The 16,916-nt window shown below is 36.9% G+C and overlaps 1 protein-coding gene across 2 annotated transcripts in view; it reads left to right on the forward strand.

The window, feature by feature from the left end:
- Positions 1 to 12,402, forward strand: part of LOC308627711 (uncharacterized protein) — a 47,513-nt gene extending 35,111 nt beyond the window's left edge. The window contains exon 5 of one of the 2 annotated variants that reach the window (XM_081254061.1): positions 6,918 to 12,402. In XM_081254061.1, the coding sequence (XP_081110187.1) occupies positions 6,918 to 9,004 (2,087 nt within the window). In that variant the 3' untranslated portion in view covers positions 9,005 to 12,402. The remainder of the gene's footprint in view (positions 1 to 6,917) is intronic. The other variant, XM_081254062.1, reaches the window with a different exon arrangement.
- The last annotated feature ends 4,514 nt before the right edge of the window (positions 12,403 to 16,916 follow it).

Below are 16,916 nucleotides of genomic sequence, written 5' to 3' on the forward strand. Positions count from 1 at the left end.
ATTCTCATCACAGGAAAAAAATTCAAAAATATATAAAATTAAACTCTTACATATACCTATTATTTAGAGAGTTGGTTTTAGAAAACTGTTTCTCAAGAATCTTTATCTCTAGATATACTAAAATTTATGTTTTGAAATAATGTATCAGAAATTTAGCCCATGTTGTCTGTTGTGCAGTTTGTAAGTTTATATAGTTCTCTATCACTATTATATCTATTGAGTCTTACAAGTAATGAAATACTTTTAGACTAAAGCACAATTTTAATAGCTTTAAGTATAATTTTGTTTATGATATTTGACCAAGTGGCCCCACATTTTCATTTTGCACTGTCCCCCATCAATTAAGCAGTTATCATTACCTCGTATTTTAAAACTAAACAAAAGAAAAACCTATATGATCATTTTAGTAGATACAGGAAAAACATTTGACAAAATCCAGCATTTATTCCTGATGAAAGCTCTCAAATGAAGAATAAGATAAAGGGCATCTTATAGAAAACTGACCAATGTTGTGCTTAATATTTAAAAACTGAATAGTTTTCTTAACAATATCAGGAATGAGACAAGTAGTCTACTCACACTCATTAATATAATGTAACCTGGCTAGTGTAATCAGGGAAGAAAAAGAAAAGGAGGCCAGAGTGGAAAAGAAGTAGAACTGTTTTTATTCACAAAAAAATGATTATGTAGAATGGAATCTACAAGAAAAAAAAAGGCTAAAACTTTTAAGTGTGTGTAGGTTGCAAGATGAAAATCAATATACAAAAATCAGTTTTATTTCTATATACTACTAGCGATTGATTGGAAAATGAAAAATTAAAAAGTGTTATTTGCAATAGCATGAAAAATATTTTTCTGGCTGATGTATCTGGCAAAGATGTGAAAGATCTCACTGAATATTATAGACCATTGCAGAGAGAAATTGAATACCTAAATAAATGGAGAGAGATACCTTCATGTTCTGCACATGTATACATTTATATATGATACATGTTCATGTATCCAGGTGCTCAATATAGTTTAACATTTTTCTCATTAAAAAGAACTGTAGATTCAGAACAATCCCAATCTAAGTCCCAGCAGGTTTTCTTACAGTAATTGAATAGCTGATTCTTAACTTCATATAGAAGTGCCAAGGAGCTAGAATAACAAATAACTTCCTAAAATAAAAGCTAAGTTGTAGCAATAACACTGCCTGTTTTCAAGACTTGCTATAAAGTTATGGTAAACAAGACAGTGTGGTGTTAGCATCAAGAAAGACACATAGAGGAGTCGATCAGAATATGGAGCCCAGAAATAAATCCATTCATATATATTATGTCAGAACTTACCAAATTATATAGTTTAAACATATTCAGTTGATTCTTCAGCTGTGCCTCACTGAAGCTATTTTGAGATTGCTGTGAAAGTTTCTAAATGGTTGCTCTCAGTTTATTTATGTCATCACATCTTGTTATATACATATATTGGCTGGCAGCAATATGCAAACCCCACTTTTGAGTAGCACTGCTTTAGGGACACTTTTCCAAATATTCACCAGGGATGTATAGAAGAATGTCTGTCTCTATATTGTTCATAATAACAGAAAAACTAGGATCAACCAGACTATCCATCAAATAGGGGAATCAGTATGTAAATTACAGTACATTCTCACAGTGGTCTTGTATATATATCTGTGTACAACAGTGTGGATGAATTTTGGAAACTTAGAGTGAAAAAAAATAAGTCAAAGAAATATAGCATAATATTTCAATAAATTTCAGAATGTATGTGGAAATTTTTAAAATAAAACAATTTTGATGAAATCCAGTTTCATGATAGCAATACCTCTGTTTTTGGAGGATTTTTCAGTGAAAGGAAGGTATTTATATAGCTGAAAACCACATAGGTATTTTCAGAGATACTGCTCTTCTTGAATGGACTGTATAATGGATGATACATTATCAGGGTACAATTTCCTTGAGTGTGACTATGCCTTTATTCTTAAGAGATAGAATGCTGACGTATTTGGAGTAATGGGTCATGATGTTAGTATTTAACTAAAATTGATAATGGTTAAGAAGGGTTTATATAGAGAAAGATAAAGCATATGTGGCAAAAGTTTAACAATTTGTGAATCTGGGTGAAAGGTTTAGAGGTGCTTACTCTACTGCTTCGGCCAACTTGCTATTTTCTGCTTCTTATGTGGAAATTTTTCTGTTTATATTTTCTGTCTCTACCAGGGTAAATTTTGATAAGTTGTATTTTCCAAGGAAATTATTTACTTCTTCTCTTTCAAATGGGTTTGTGTCAAGTTGTACAAAAATAGTCTTTTAAGATTTCTTCATACCTTGTTTCAGTGATTGTTTCTTCCTTATCATTTCTTGTTTTGTATAGTTGCGATTTCTCCCCCTTGTTTTGTTGATTAGGTTAGGCAGTGATTTGCCTCCTATGTGAATTTTTTCAAAGAGCCAGGCTTTTGACTTAATGTGTTCTTTTTTTCTGTTTGTTTTATTAACTTCTAATCTAAGAAAACTGTGCAGAAATGAAAGACCTGATGCACATATTCAAAGAGACCACCAGAAATCTGGGGAAACATACCTTAAATAGTCCTAAGACATACCGTAATAAAACTTCTAGACCTTAAAAATGAAGATGTTTTTATCTTTATTATTTTTAATTTATTTTTATATTTATCTGTTTTTACCATTATTATTTCCTTCTTCATACTTTCTACTTTCTTTTACACTACTATTGTCTTTTTCTAGTTCTTTTGAGTCAAGAATTGTTGTTTTCATTCTTTCTTTTTTCATTGGTAGAAATATCTAATGCTGTGAAATTCCTTCTGACCAGTACATGTATCCCATACATCCTCATAAGTAATATTTTCATTAGCTTTTCGTTTTAGAACTTCTTCAGCTTTGGTTTGTGTTTCCCCTCTCACCAAAGAGCAATTTACTACAGAGTTGTTTTTCAGGTCCAGATGAAAGGTCATTCTTCCCCATTAATTTCTATTTTTACTGTATTATTACCCATGCATGTTATCTATATCAGTTTTTGTGAATGTTTCATGTACCCTTGAGATGTAAGTATATTTTCTGTTATAAGTTTTGATATTATAAAATTAGATATGAATTTGTAATATGTGTGTAATTATTATACTTAAGTTTTCTATACCCCTCACTTTTTGCTTTAATCCGTCTTGAAATACTTTTCGTATTAGCATTTTTCTGTTTTTCCTTGCTTCTCTGAGTTCTGCTTCATAAAGTTGTTTGGTCTGTGTAGGTACTCATAACTGTTATTTCTGCACTCAAAGTTAGAGATTTTAGCATTGTAAAGTGTTTCTTTGTCCTTCCTGATATCAAGATTGCACCTCTGCTTCCCTCTTGTTTCCCTTTGTCTGGAATGATACTGTCCATCCCCTTGTTGTTAGCCTACTCTTGTGTCATATTCCCTAAGGGTGTTTTCCCTATACAGTATAGATTTCGGTTTTGTCTGTGACTCACTTTGAAAAGCGTTTTGGTTTTATTTGTGAGTTAAGCTCATTCATATTTATTGGTATGACTCCTATGTTTGGTCTCAATTTTGTCTTGTTACATTTAATGAGTGTATCACATTTACTGAATTTTTCTATTTGTTCTTTTTCCTTTGTTGTTTTTGGAGGGGAGGCAATTAGGAAATTCTGAAATATTTGTTTTACTTCTATACTGATAATAATGGCATTAGTTACCCATTTCCTTACTTAACCCTCTATTTGATTTTTCAGGTTTTATTGACATCCTTTAGACTCTATTTTTCGTGTGGCTATTTCTGAGCTTATTCTTATTTCCTGTGTTTTCTCTGTTTCCTGTAGTTTTTAAATTACATTATTTCTGCTTCACCAGGACATGTAACATTTATGTGTTATTATTCTGTCCTTGTTTTCATCCTTATTTTGGTTGTAAAGCTACAGTTAAATGTATTCAGTGTTCAGTTTTTCTGCCAGTGTCTCCTGTCACATCTCGGTTGCTTGAAGTTTATTCTCTTCTAGAAGGTTTCATGATTACAGTTATTACCTAACTTCGTGAATATCTAAACTGGTTTGCCTTTTTCCATAGCCTTTTACTTAAAGGATTATAAATAAAGGATAAAACCGCTTGACTCCCACTTCCTTTTCTTGAAAATGGTGCTCCACTGAGTTTTGTTTTGTTTATTGCAAAACCTACATTTATGTTTTTGTTGAGACTTAGTCTTTTTGTCCAGAGGATTTTTCTTCATTTTAGTAGTTTTACTAAGGTATGTCTTAGGACTCTTGCAGCTCAGTTTTTCCAGGTTCATGGTGGTCCTTTTGAGTATGTGGATTAGGTCTTTTATCTCTGGACAATTTTCTCAGATTATGGTTTTTAATTTTAGATTTATTCCATTATTTTCTATTTTTTCCTCTTTATTTTTTTAAATTTTATTTTATTTTTGGCTGCGCTGGGTCTTTGTTGCCATGCACGGGCTTTCTCTAGTTGTGGCGAGCGGGGGCTACTCTTCACTGCAGTGTGTGGGCTTCTCATTGTGGCGTGTGGGCTTCAGTGTTGTGGCACACGGGCTCTAGGGCGTACGGGCTTCGTAGTTGTGACACATGGGCTCAGTAGTTGTGGCTCACGGGCTTTAGAGTGCAGATTCAATAGTTGTGGCACACGGGCTTAGTTGCTCCGTGGCATATGGGGTCTTCCCAGACCAGGGATCAAACCCGTGTCCCCTGCATTGGCAGGCAGATTCTTAACCACTGCGCCACCAGGGAAGTCCCTATTTTTTGTCTTTAGAGACTACAATCACACATACATACAGTTTTAATTTTTATTTATTACATTTTCACAGACTACATTTTTTTCTGGATGGTGAAATTATAGGTGTTTATTTTTTCCATTTGCTTCTCTGTATTTTCTTTTTTAATTTATTTTTTTATGGAAGTATAGATGATTTACAATGTGTTAATTTCTGCTGTACAGCAAAGTGATTCAGTTATACATATATGAACATTCTTTTTTTTAATATTCTTTTCCATTATGGTTTATCACAGGATATTGAGTATAGTTTCCTGAGCTATACAGTAGGACCTTGCTGTTATTCATATTATGTATAATAGTTTGCACCTGCTAACAACAAACTCCCACTTCATCCCTCCCCCAACCCCCTCCCCCTTGGCAACCACAAGTTTGTTCTCTGTTTGAGTCCGTTTCTGTTTTGTAGATAAGTTCATTTGTGTTATATTTTATATTCCACATATAAGTGATATCATATGGTATTTGTTTTTCTCTTTTTGACTTACTTCACTTAGTATGATATTCTCTAGTTCTATCCATATTGCTGCAAATGGCATTATTTCATTCTTTTTTATGTCTGAGTAGTATTCCATCATATATATGTACTACATCTTTATCCATTTCTGTGTTGATGGACATTTAGGTTGTTTCCATGTCTTAGCTATTGTGAATAGTGCTGCTATGAACATAGGGGTGCATGTATCTTTTTCAATTATAGTTTTGTCTGGATATATGCCCAGGAGTGGGATTGCTGGATCATGTGGTAACTTTATTTTTTGGCTTTTTGAGGAACCTTCATACTGTTTTCCATAGTGGCTGTACCAACTTACATTCCCACTAACAGTTAGACTACCTTTTTTAATCCAGAATTTACTTTCTTATTCAGTTTTCTCCTTTTTTTAGTTTTTTCTTGCGTTTTTGCTGCTTTTATGCCTTTTTTTTTTCCATTGCTGTTTATTAAAATTTCAGTCAAGTCTGTTTTCTCTTTGGGCTATTAGTCTGCTTGGGCTGCTATAATAAAATACCACAGACTGAGTAGCTTACAAAACAAATTTATTTTTTCACATTCCAGAGACTAGATGTTCAAGATCAAGGTGCCAGCAGGTTTGGTTTCTGGTGAGGCCTCTCTCCTCAGCTTGCAGACAGCACCTTTTCACTGTGTCCTCACATGGCCTTTTCTCTGTGTACATATGGAGAGCAAGTGAGCTCTGGTGTCCCTTCCTCTTCTTATAAGGATCCCATTCCCATCGGCTTAGTGCTCCACCCTTATGACCTCATTTAACCTTCATTACCTCCTTAAAGTCTCTGTCTCCGAGCACATCCACATTGGGGATTAGGGCTTCAACATAGGAATTTGGGAGGGGGACACAGTTCAGTCTGTATCTGATTCTTTGTAATTTAAGTCCTAAAGTCACTTTGTCTTTTTTACAGTTTTGACCAGCCCGTGCTTGTCTCCTTAGTCCCACATACTACAAGTCCCTTCATTTGGGTTTCCCAGTAGTCTGAGCTCTATCAGAACTGTGACATCATCTCAGTATTTTCCCACTCACAGTGGAACTTTTTCTTGCTGGGAGTGATTTTTATTTGTGGTTAATCACCTCTTAAGTTTTCTGTCTCTTCTTTTACATGTGTTTGCTACAGTCTCCAGCTGACTCTTTTCATCGATATGAGCTCTATTTTAGTTTCTTCTGTATTTGAATATTTATTTCCTTACTTAGTGGTGATATGAAGTTAGTAGTATTCTGTATCTCCTAGTTGTGCCAAAGTCATGGATTGTTGTTGGTAATTTTATTTGTTCTCCTTATATCGATCTTCTTAGTTTTTTGGAGGATTCATGGAGAGATTCAAATTTAAAGAGTTTCTGTTATTCCTCAGATGTTGGAAACCAAATGTATGTGTTCTACTAACAGTTTCCTCTCCCTTTTTCCACTATACTGGCCTTTTTCTTTCTTGTTTTTGTATTTTCACATGAAACCCTAGAAATAGAAAAAATACATACTTGCAGTTATTTTCATCCCTGGAGAATAGACAAGAAAGCAAAGTCAGCTACAAGCAATGTAGGGCATTTGTATATAGTATATAGGTCTCGTTGCATAAGAAATGTGTTAATGTTCATGTGATGAGATTAATTTTTCTTGTTTCTAAAAGTCTGGAAGACTGATCACATGAACGAAAGGAGCCAAGAAAACCAGCCTAAACATGTGTGGGAAGTTGTATTCATCAATAACAAAATGCTGACTAAAGAACAAGGTAATGTAATAGGAAAACCACTTAACTTGGACACAGATTCTTTTCCTTCCAGAAAAATACTCTGTGGGTGTGACTCATGTGGAATGAACTTCAACTATGTTTCAGAATTCGTTATCAATAAGAAAAACTATTTAGGAGAAAAGACTGATGAATTTAATGCCTGTGGAAAATTGCTACTCAATATTAAACATGAGAAAACTCACACTAGAGAAAAAAGTGAATTTTTTAAAAATGGGAAAACGGTCAGTCATAATGAGGATCCTGTTCAGCTTGAGAAGATTCAAACTTTAGAGCAAAATTTTGAATATAGCATATATCAAGAAACCTTCCTTGAAAAGGCAGTATTGTATACACACAAAAGAGAGATCACTGAAGGGAATGACTGTGAATATGATGAATATGGGAGAAAGTTCTGTGGTAACTCATCCTTCTTGTTCCATCAGATAACTCCCCCAAAGGAAAATCACTATGAACTTAGTAATTGTGGGAAATCCTTATGTGTGAAGTCCACACTTTTGAAACATCATGGGGCACATTTGAAATACTATGAATGTGAGGAAAGTGGGAATAATTTCAGAAGGAAGTTGTACCTCTCACAGCTTCAGAAAATTCATACAGGAGAGAAACACTTTGAATGTAATGAATGTGGGAAAGCTTTTTGGGAGAAGTCACACCTCACTCGACATCAGAGGATACACACAGGAGAGAAACGCTTTCAATGTAATGAATGTGGAAAAACTTTCTGGGAGAAGTCAAACCTCACTAAACATCAGAGATCACACACAGGGGAGAAACCCTATGAATGCAGTGAATGTGGGAAAGCCTTCAGCCACAAGTCAGCCCTCACATTACACCAGAGAACACATACGGGGGAGAAACCCTATCAGTGTAACGCATGTGGGAAAACTTTTTACCAGAAGTCAGACCTCACTAAACATCAGAGAACACACACAGGACTGAAACCCTATGAATGTTATGAATGTGGGAAATCCTTCTGTATGAATTCACACCTTACAGTACATCAGAGAACTCATACAGGTGAGAAACCCTTTGAGTGTCCTGAGTGTGGGAAATCTTTCTGTCAGAAGTCACATCTTACACAACATCAGAGAACTCACTTAGGAGATAAACCCTATGAATGCAGTGCATGTGGGAAAACTTTCTACCACAAGTCAGTACTCACCAGGCATCAGATAATTCATACAGGGTTGAAACCTTATGAATGTTACGAATGTGGGAAAACCTTCTGCTTGAAGTCTGACCTTACAGTACATCAGAGAACTCACACAGGGGAGAAACCCTTTGCATGCCCTGAATGTGGGAAATTTTTCAGCCATAAGTCAACCCTGTCTCAACACTATAGAACCCATACAGGGGAGAAACCCTATGAATGTCATGAATGTGGAAAAATCTTCTATAATAAATCATACTTAACTAAACATAACAGAACACATACAGGGGAGAAACCCTATGAGTGCAGTGAATGTGGGAAAACTTTCTGCCAGAAATCACAGCTCACTCAGCACCAGAGAATTCACATAGGGGAGAAACCCTATGAATGTAGTGAATGTGGAAAGGCTTTCTGCCATAAGTCAGCTCTAATTGTACATCAGAGAACACATACAGAAGAAAAGCCCTATAAATGTAATGAATGTGGAAAATCTTTTTGTGTGAAATCAGGACTTATTTTGCATCAGAGAAAACACACAGGGGAAAAGCCTTATGAATGTAATGAATGTGGGAAATCCTTCAGTCACAAATCATCCCTCACGGTGCATAACAGGGCTCACACAGGGGAGAAGTCTTGTCAGTGTAATGAATGTGGGAAAGTTTTTTACCGTAAATCAGACCTTGCTAAACATCAGAGATCACACACAGGGGAGAAGCCCTATAAATGTAACACATGTGGGAAAACGTTCTCTCAGAAGTCAAACCTCATTGTACATCAGAGAACACACACAGGAGAAAAATCTTATGATTGAAGCGAATATTAGAAATGTTGAGCATTTCAGAGAATTCACACCATGGAGAAAGCTCTGTTGACATCTTGAATGTTCAGTAACCTTCATCCACAAACTGGCCTTATTTTACTCCAAAGTAATGACATGGGACAAATCTCTAGACTGCAACAAGTATAGGACAGTCTTGTTAAGAGGTAACATTCCACTGAACGTCTCATAACTAATACTGGCATAAAACCTCACAGATAATTTTGATTTTGTAAAAATTTTAGCAAAAATACAAACTAGGTTATGTCATAATTTATGTTGGGGAGAAGTCTGTCCATTTGAGACATGGCTTGAAGATTTTCTTCAGAGGTAATCTAACATTAGAAGTTAGAAGTTGTGTTTTGGTTTTGATGTCATAATTATTTTTAGGAAACATTGTAATTTATAGATGTATATTGTACAATGTAAAGCTTTAAAAACTAAAAGAAAAGAATAGTAAAATAGACTCACAAGAAGTTGCAGTAATAGTACATAAAATTCTCATGTGCCCTTTACAAAGCTTCCTCTAATAGTAACGTTACATAACCATAGCAATTCTCAAGTACAAGAAATTGATGGCACTCTACTACTAAGTCAGATACACACCTTATTCATATTTCACCATGTAGTCTGTGTGTTTGTGTGTGTATTTCTATGAAATTTTGTGGTTTATATATTTGAGTTAACCTTCACAGGTTGCAAAATCAAAAAGGAATCAAATCTGTATTACATTAAGATTATAAAGGAATCAGGATTTCACAGTAAGAAGTTCCCTTGTATTAATAATCACAGCCTTTCTGCCACCCTGATTCTGGCAACCATTTGAATATGAAGCTTTTTAAAAGCAGAGATAAATTGAGCAATTAGGGCAACAGCATTAAACACCTGTGAAGTATTCCTTAAGTTCACAGGGCTTAGGTATGTACGTTACATGAACTATATACGTTTCCTACACAAAACAGAACTTAATGAAATTGTGAATAGAAAATAGATACTCCTAGTTTAGCAGTTGTTAACAATATTAGGCACATCTCCCATGTGTGTAGGGCCTGGAGGAACAGTTCAATAAAAGGAAGCCCACAAAGCTAATGTCTAACATTTTAAAATATATATCAAAATAACAGAATGTTCAATAAAATGTATTCTATGCATGGGGATATCTAGGCCCTACTCCCATTACCCCTTTTCTCTTTTCACCCATGGTGCATCGCAAACTGTGATGTATGTGCCTTGAGTATACATATGTAAATACTCTAGCCTTCAGCCTAAATTTATCCAAACCCTGTGTAAGCAACTGCTTTCCAAGACAGGGTCTAGGAAAGAAGCCTCAGACTAGATGACACTCAGGGCTGTAAATTAGACTGTAAATTCAAGGGTCTGATGTACCCAGAGATCTGGGTCCTTAATGACTATTGATTCTGTGAGAAGGAGGATTGAGCCTGGAGCAGGGCCAGAGTAGAACTAGAGTGGTGCTTTTATTGATGGGGCAAAGGTGATATACTAAATTACATGATCAGATTTTGTAAATAATTAGGTTAAGCTAATAATCTAAGATTACATAATCAAATGATCTTAGATTGCACACAGAGTCTAAGCTTCCATTTTAGGAAACTAGACAAAGAAGAGCAAATTAAGTCCAAGGGATAAAAAACAAAAGAATAATGAGAATTAGGGCAGATATCAGAGTAATTGAAAACAGGAAACCAATAGAGAAAATCAGTAAAACCAAAAGCTGGTTCTTTGAGAAGGTCAATAAAATTGATAAACCTCTAGCCAGTTTAACTAAGAAAAACAGAAGACACAAATTGCTAATATCAGGAATGAAAGAGAGCCATAACTACTGATCCCATGAGCATGAAAAGGATTATAAAGAAATGTTATGGACAACTCTGAGCCCACAAATTTGATAACCTAGATGAAATGGGCCAATTCCTTGAAAGACACAATCTGCCAAAACTCACAGAAGGATAAATCGGAATAGGCATATATCTATTCAAGAAATTGAATCAATTTTTAATCTTCCAAATCAGAAAATATTAGGCCCAGATGTCTTCACTGGTGAATTCTACCAAATTAAGGAAGAAGTGGTATCAGTTCTCTACAATCTCTAACAGAATGTAAAAGCAGAGAGAATACTTCTTACTCATTGTATGAGGCCAGCATTACCCTAGTTATAAAACCAGGCAAAGACATAACAAGAAAGGAAAACTACAGACCAATATCTCATGAACATAGATATAGAAATTTTCAACAAAATATCTGCAAATTGAATCCAACAATGTATAAAAAGAATTACATGCCATGATCAAGTGGGATTTATCCAGGTATGCAAGACTGGTTCAACATTTAATAATCAATTAATGTAACCCATCATGTCAGCAGGCTAAAGAAGAAATATTATATGATCATAACAATAGGTGCAGAAAAACATTTCAAAAAATCCTAACACCCATTCGTGATAAATAAGAAACTCTCAGTAAGCTAGGAATACTAGCTTACTATAAATACATCCTAAGGAATTTCCTTAACTTGGTAATGAACATCTATAAAAATCCTACAGCTAGCATCAAACTTAATGGTGAGAAACTAGATGCTTTCCCAGTAAGATAAGGAGCAATGCAAGGAGGTTCCCTCTCACTACACCTTTTCAGCATCCTTCAGGAAGTCCTAGCTAATGCAGTAAGACAAGTAAGGGAAATAAAAGGTACAGATTTGGAAGGAAGAGATAAAACTATCTACGTTCACAGATAACATGATTGTCTGTAGAAAATTCCAGAGAATCAACAACAACAAAACCTCCTGACACTAGTAAGCAATTACCACAAGGTTACAGGATATAATGCTCAAGCAGATGATAAAAAGAAATGAGCTATCAAGTAACAGACACACAGAAGAACCGTAGATGCGTATTGCTAAATGAAGTCAATCTGAAAAGACTTTATACTGTATAATTCCAACTGTAATGCATTCTCATAAAGGCAAAATTGTGGAGACAGCAAGAAGATCAGGGGTCCAGGGTGAAGGTGGGAGGGATGAATAAGTGGATTACAGAGATTTTTAGGATGGTTAAACTATCCTGTAGGATACTGTAATGGTGGATACATGTTATTGATTTGTCAAAACCTACAAAATGTAAAACACAAAGGGTCAATCCTAATGTAAACTATGGATTTCAGTTGTAAAACTGTATCAGTATTGGCTCATCAGTTGTAAAAATGTACCACACTAATATATTAATAATACGGAACACTGTGGAGGGAGGTGGAGGTGAAGGGGTATATAGGAATTCTGTGCCTTCTGCTCATTTTTTCTGTAACCCTAAAACTACTCGAAAAAATGGAGTGTATTAAATAAATAAACAACACTGCCGCATATAACAGTATAGATTAATCTGTGAGGATGCTTTCTTACATATTTACAAAATTGAAAACTCACATCACTCAGTACCAATTTTCCCATGTGGGGTTGGGCTGGGGAGGGGAATGCATTCTCAGAAATCATATACTGACAACCACTGAAGCATATCTTCAATTACAGCTTTCTGCTTTTCTAAGGCTTATTACCTTTTTTTTGAATTATCTTAAATTCCTTACCTCTCATTATAACATCTTGTTTCTGTACTAAAGGTTTTGTTTGTCAGTCATATGTTTTTGCACTGCAGCTGTAATCACCACTAATGAATATTTGGGTTGTTTTTATAGTCTTCATAATACTTTATTTTAATATTTATTTAATTATTTATTTGGCTGTGCTGGGTCTTGGTTGCAGCCTGCAGGATCTTTGTTGCAGCATCCGGACCCCCTGCTTTGGGAGTGCAGGGTCTTAACCACTGGACCACCAGGGAAGTCCCCAAAATACTTTAAATTATAGCAACTTAAGGCCCAGTGTAATAGTCTCTTAACACCTGAAACTAAAAGGGCCTCTAATGTCCTAACTGCACATTTCCCTCCCCATTCTACTCCCACAGATAAGGTCCTGTAATCAGACAATCCTCCTGTCTTACCAAGGCGACCGGGTGTACCTGTGGTTCTTGCTTTTCCCTGAGTAGCAAGTTTCACTTCCCTACCAGCCTGCAAGATTATTCAGAAAAGCCAGTCCCATCCTCTCACAGGAACTAGGGGTCGCTGCACCCTCTTGATAGTACAGAGCCATTTCCCACAACCCCTAGTTGTTCCCTCTGTTCCCAAGTGCGCTACCTGTGTGACCTTGGATGGCACGTGGTGCCCTCTTGCCTGGCCTGTGAATATGCATAACCAGTAAACTTATGTAGATCTCACCTGTCCAGTGTGAGATGTCATGTGTTCAGCTATTCCATTACCCCAGGGCAGGAATCCCGCCACCAACAGAGTGACTAGAAGGCAGTTAATACAGTTGGCATCATGAGCAGGATTATCCATCCAAGACAGGTCACCTAGCCAGTGTTAGCTAATTGCTCTTGGCTAACTGGTTCTGTGATGTGGCAGAGGCCACTTGGGATAGAACCACCAATTGCTGGTAGGCTTGCACTTTGGCCTGCTCTGCTCTGTGTTCTTTTTTTGGAGTGTCGCTCTCCCTTCCCACTCTGAGAGGCTGTTGTCGCTAAGAGAGAATTATTAATTGGCTATGCCCCTGTGTGGCTTGCCATTGGGTTCAGTCTGTTTGGCAGGTGGTCTCTGAGCTACCTATGAGGCCGGCTCCTGGACTTTGATACTCTCCCTTGTAACCACCCAGAAGGTCCATGCCATGGGTGATTGGATAGAGACAAAAACTGAAAGCCAAGACTTTATGTGGCTAGAAATCCAAAATAACGGAGGAAATTTGCACAGAGAAAACTGAGGGAGAACGAAACCTGCGTGGCAGAAAAAAAGACCACAGCCACAGAGGATGTTCAATCAATCAGCCACTGGGTTATGGGCCCAGCATGCTTTTGCTGCACAACCTGCTACCTATTTCTATGTTGTAAAAAAAAAAAAAAAAAAGAAAAAAAGTTCTGTGCTCATAGTTAGAGGGGAAAACTCCCATCCTGTGGCACAGCAAAGAGGTTAATTCAAATGCAACTTAAGCCTGGGATCCTTAAGCCATATGCAGAAACTATTGCCATGGAGCAGGCCCCTAACCCTGACGATCCTGATCGGAGGCTCTCTGGAGACGGAAATTTGTAAGTTTGATTAGAGTAAAAAAAACACCCCCTCCTCAGAAGTATATCCAGTAACCACAAAAAGAAAAGAAATGGAAAGAAAGAATGAAGGGAGGGAGGCAGACTTAGACACAGGGAGAGGAAACAACAAAATAACTGATACAAAGGTCCACAGTTTTTTGTTTTTGTTTTTAATTGAGGTATAGTTGCTGTACAATATTATGTAAGTTAGGTCCACAGTTTGACCCAATTGGAAATCCAGAATTTACTAAAATAATTTATACAACAAAAGATAAAAGGTTGCTGATTGGCTTTTATACCTTCCAAATTAACTTTAATGTTAACTCTAGTATCTGCTGAAATGTACCATTGGCAAACTTTCATAGCCTTAATACAGGGTTCAATTTATAGTTATACCTGGGCATCCCACTAAATGTAATCACGTTACCCCCTAAAATCTTAGAGGAGTTACTGAACATAAAATAATGCTATAGACTCAATTGTGTATTGCTCCAAATTCGTAATATTGAAATCTAATCGCCAGTGTGATAGTATTTGGAGGTTGGGCTTTTGGGGGTGATTGGGTTATGAGGACAGAGCCCTCATGAATGGGGTTAGTGCCCTTACAATAGAAACTCCAGAGAATTCCCTTGCTGCTTCTGTCATATGAGGACTTAGGAAAAGACAGCCATCTGTGAACCAGGAAATGGGTCCTCACCAGACATCTGGCACCTTGATCTTGGACTTCTCAGCCTCTAGAACTGTGAGAAATAATTTTTTTTTGTTTATAAGGCACCCAGTCCATTGTATTTTATTATAGCAGCCCAAACAGACTTAGCCATTTAGGACAAATAGACAGTATTTCTGTTGGTTAAGGTGAAACATCCTAAGATTCATAGTACCCATTGATTTAATTTTAACATAATCCCATAGAAGGCATGGATGCTCTGATTATTATTATAATTTTATAATAATAAAATTATATTTTTGGCACTTACAAATTGGATTGACAAAATGGGACCCCGTGTACCATATACCCCAACTGAAACCATTATAAAGACCTATCTAGAGAAGTGGTTATCACCTCTGCTTCTCTGTTTAATGGTCCAGTTTAGCTTATTCTTAGTCTGGAAATAATGATGATGCTTCACAAGGGATTATCACAACCTTAATGCTATGGCCCATCTGTTAAGGACCCAGTACCCAATTTATTAAAATTACTGCTTCCATCCAAATAGCAAGTAGTAAATATTTTGTTATTCTAGGTTTGGCTAATATGTTCTGTTCAGTGCTCTTTTCAACAGCCTCTCAGCCACAGTTTGCCTTCACCTCTGAAGGGACACCAGACACCTTTACCAGGCTACCGGTGGGATACCTCAGCAACTCTGCCATTGCACAGTCTTCGTGGGCAATACCTTAACTGCATCCAGTTTTCTCCAGGAGCACAGGTATGACATTACATTGATGACATCCTCCTCTGAGGAAATTCGTTTCACAAATCCATTTGGAACATATAAATACCCACAAAAGAACTCACAAAAAGAGGCATAAGTTATATCACCACACATAACACAAAGATCTACTCCCTCAGTTAAGTTCCTGAAAATTATTTGTAAACCAAGGGCCGCTCCATCCCTGACACCGTCAGGAAACAGCTATCGACTGTTTTTTTTTTCATTGTGTGTTCTTAACACACACAGTGTTAATACACATATGTCCTTTAGTCCTTTTTGGGTTCTGTAGGCAACATTTCCTCACTTAAAATTTTTTTTTAATCTCACTGATGCTGTTACTTTCAAATTGGCCCAACTTGTGTAGGGCCTCCTCCAAAAGCAGGCTCAAGAATCAGTCCAAATTGAAATCAACAGGTACTCCCATTCATGCCCTCAGAGACTCTTTCACTGTGGGGGCTTTAGCAGCCTCCTCTCATGCCTTCTGGAATCCAAACCAAGGCTGCAAGGAATACCATGCTGGTGGATGAGGCATTTTGTAAATCTCTTGATGTTGGTTTTGACAGATGTATTGCAGGCAGGGAAGGCAAATCCATGTACTCTAAATCTTTTGATGGTAGGTATAAAATACTATCTGTTTTGCGATGGGAATGATCTAATGCAGTCACCCTGATAACAAGTAGCTGAACTAGTCCATCCATGGAATGGTGCCAAGTTGGTTGGTAATTGGTGGTCTCTACTGCTGGCAGATTAGGCACTTAACAGTGACTTTAGCCAGATCGGCCTTGACGACAGTAAGTCCGTTTTGCTGAGCCCATGCATAATCTCCTTCACTGCCGCTGTGGCCACTTCATTCATGAGCCCACTGGGCAATGCCAGAAGTGTCTGGGAAAAAGGTCTGACTGACAGAAGGAGATGGGCATCCACAGAATGTGTCCTTAATTATTCACTCCTCCAGTGAAGTTACTCTTTGGTGAGCATTCACATGGTACACAAATACCTTCACTCTGCCCATTTGGAAAGGTCTGGGCATGCACCTCTTCCCAAGAACTCCTTTTCAAAAATTTTCCAGTGTACCCCTTCTTAGTCCTTGACCATTTAGCTAAACCATTAGCCACTGTACATAAATACGTGTAGACCCATAACTTGGCCATCTCTGCTTCCAGGCAAAATAAACCAGGTGCACTGCTCAAATTTCTGCCCCTTTGGATGATTTCCTTTTACCACTGACTTTCAGGACCATCTCAGAGTGGGGCTGCATACTGTGCAGAATCATCTAACCCAAGCCTGAGTTTTTTTCTTTCTCAGTCATCTGGTCATAGGGAACTCCTCATGAGGC

The sequence above is a fragment of the Mesoplodon bidens genome (genome assembly GCF_964165515.1).
Source record: "Mesoplodon bidens genome assembly, chromosome: 1".
Taxonomy (NCBI): domain Eukaryota; kingdom Metazoa; phylum Chordata; class Mammalia; order Artiodactyla; family Ziphiidae; genus Mesoplodon; species Mesoplodon bidens.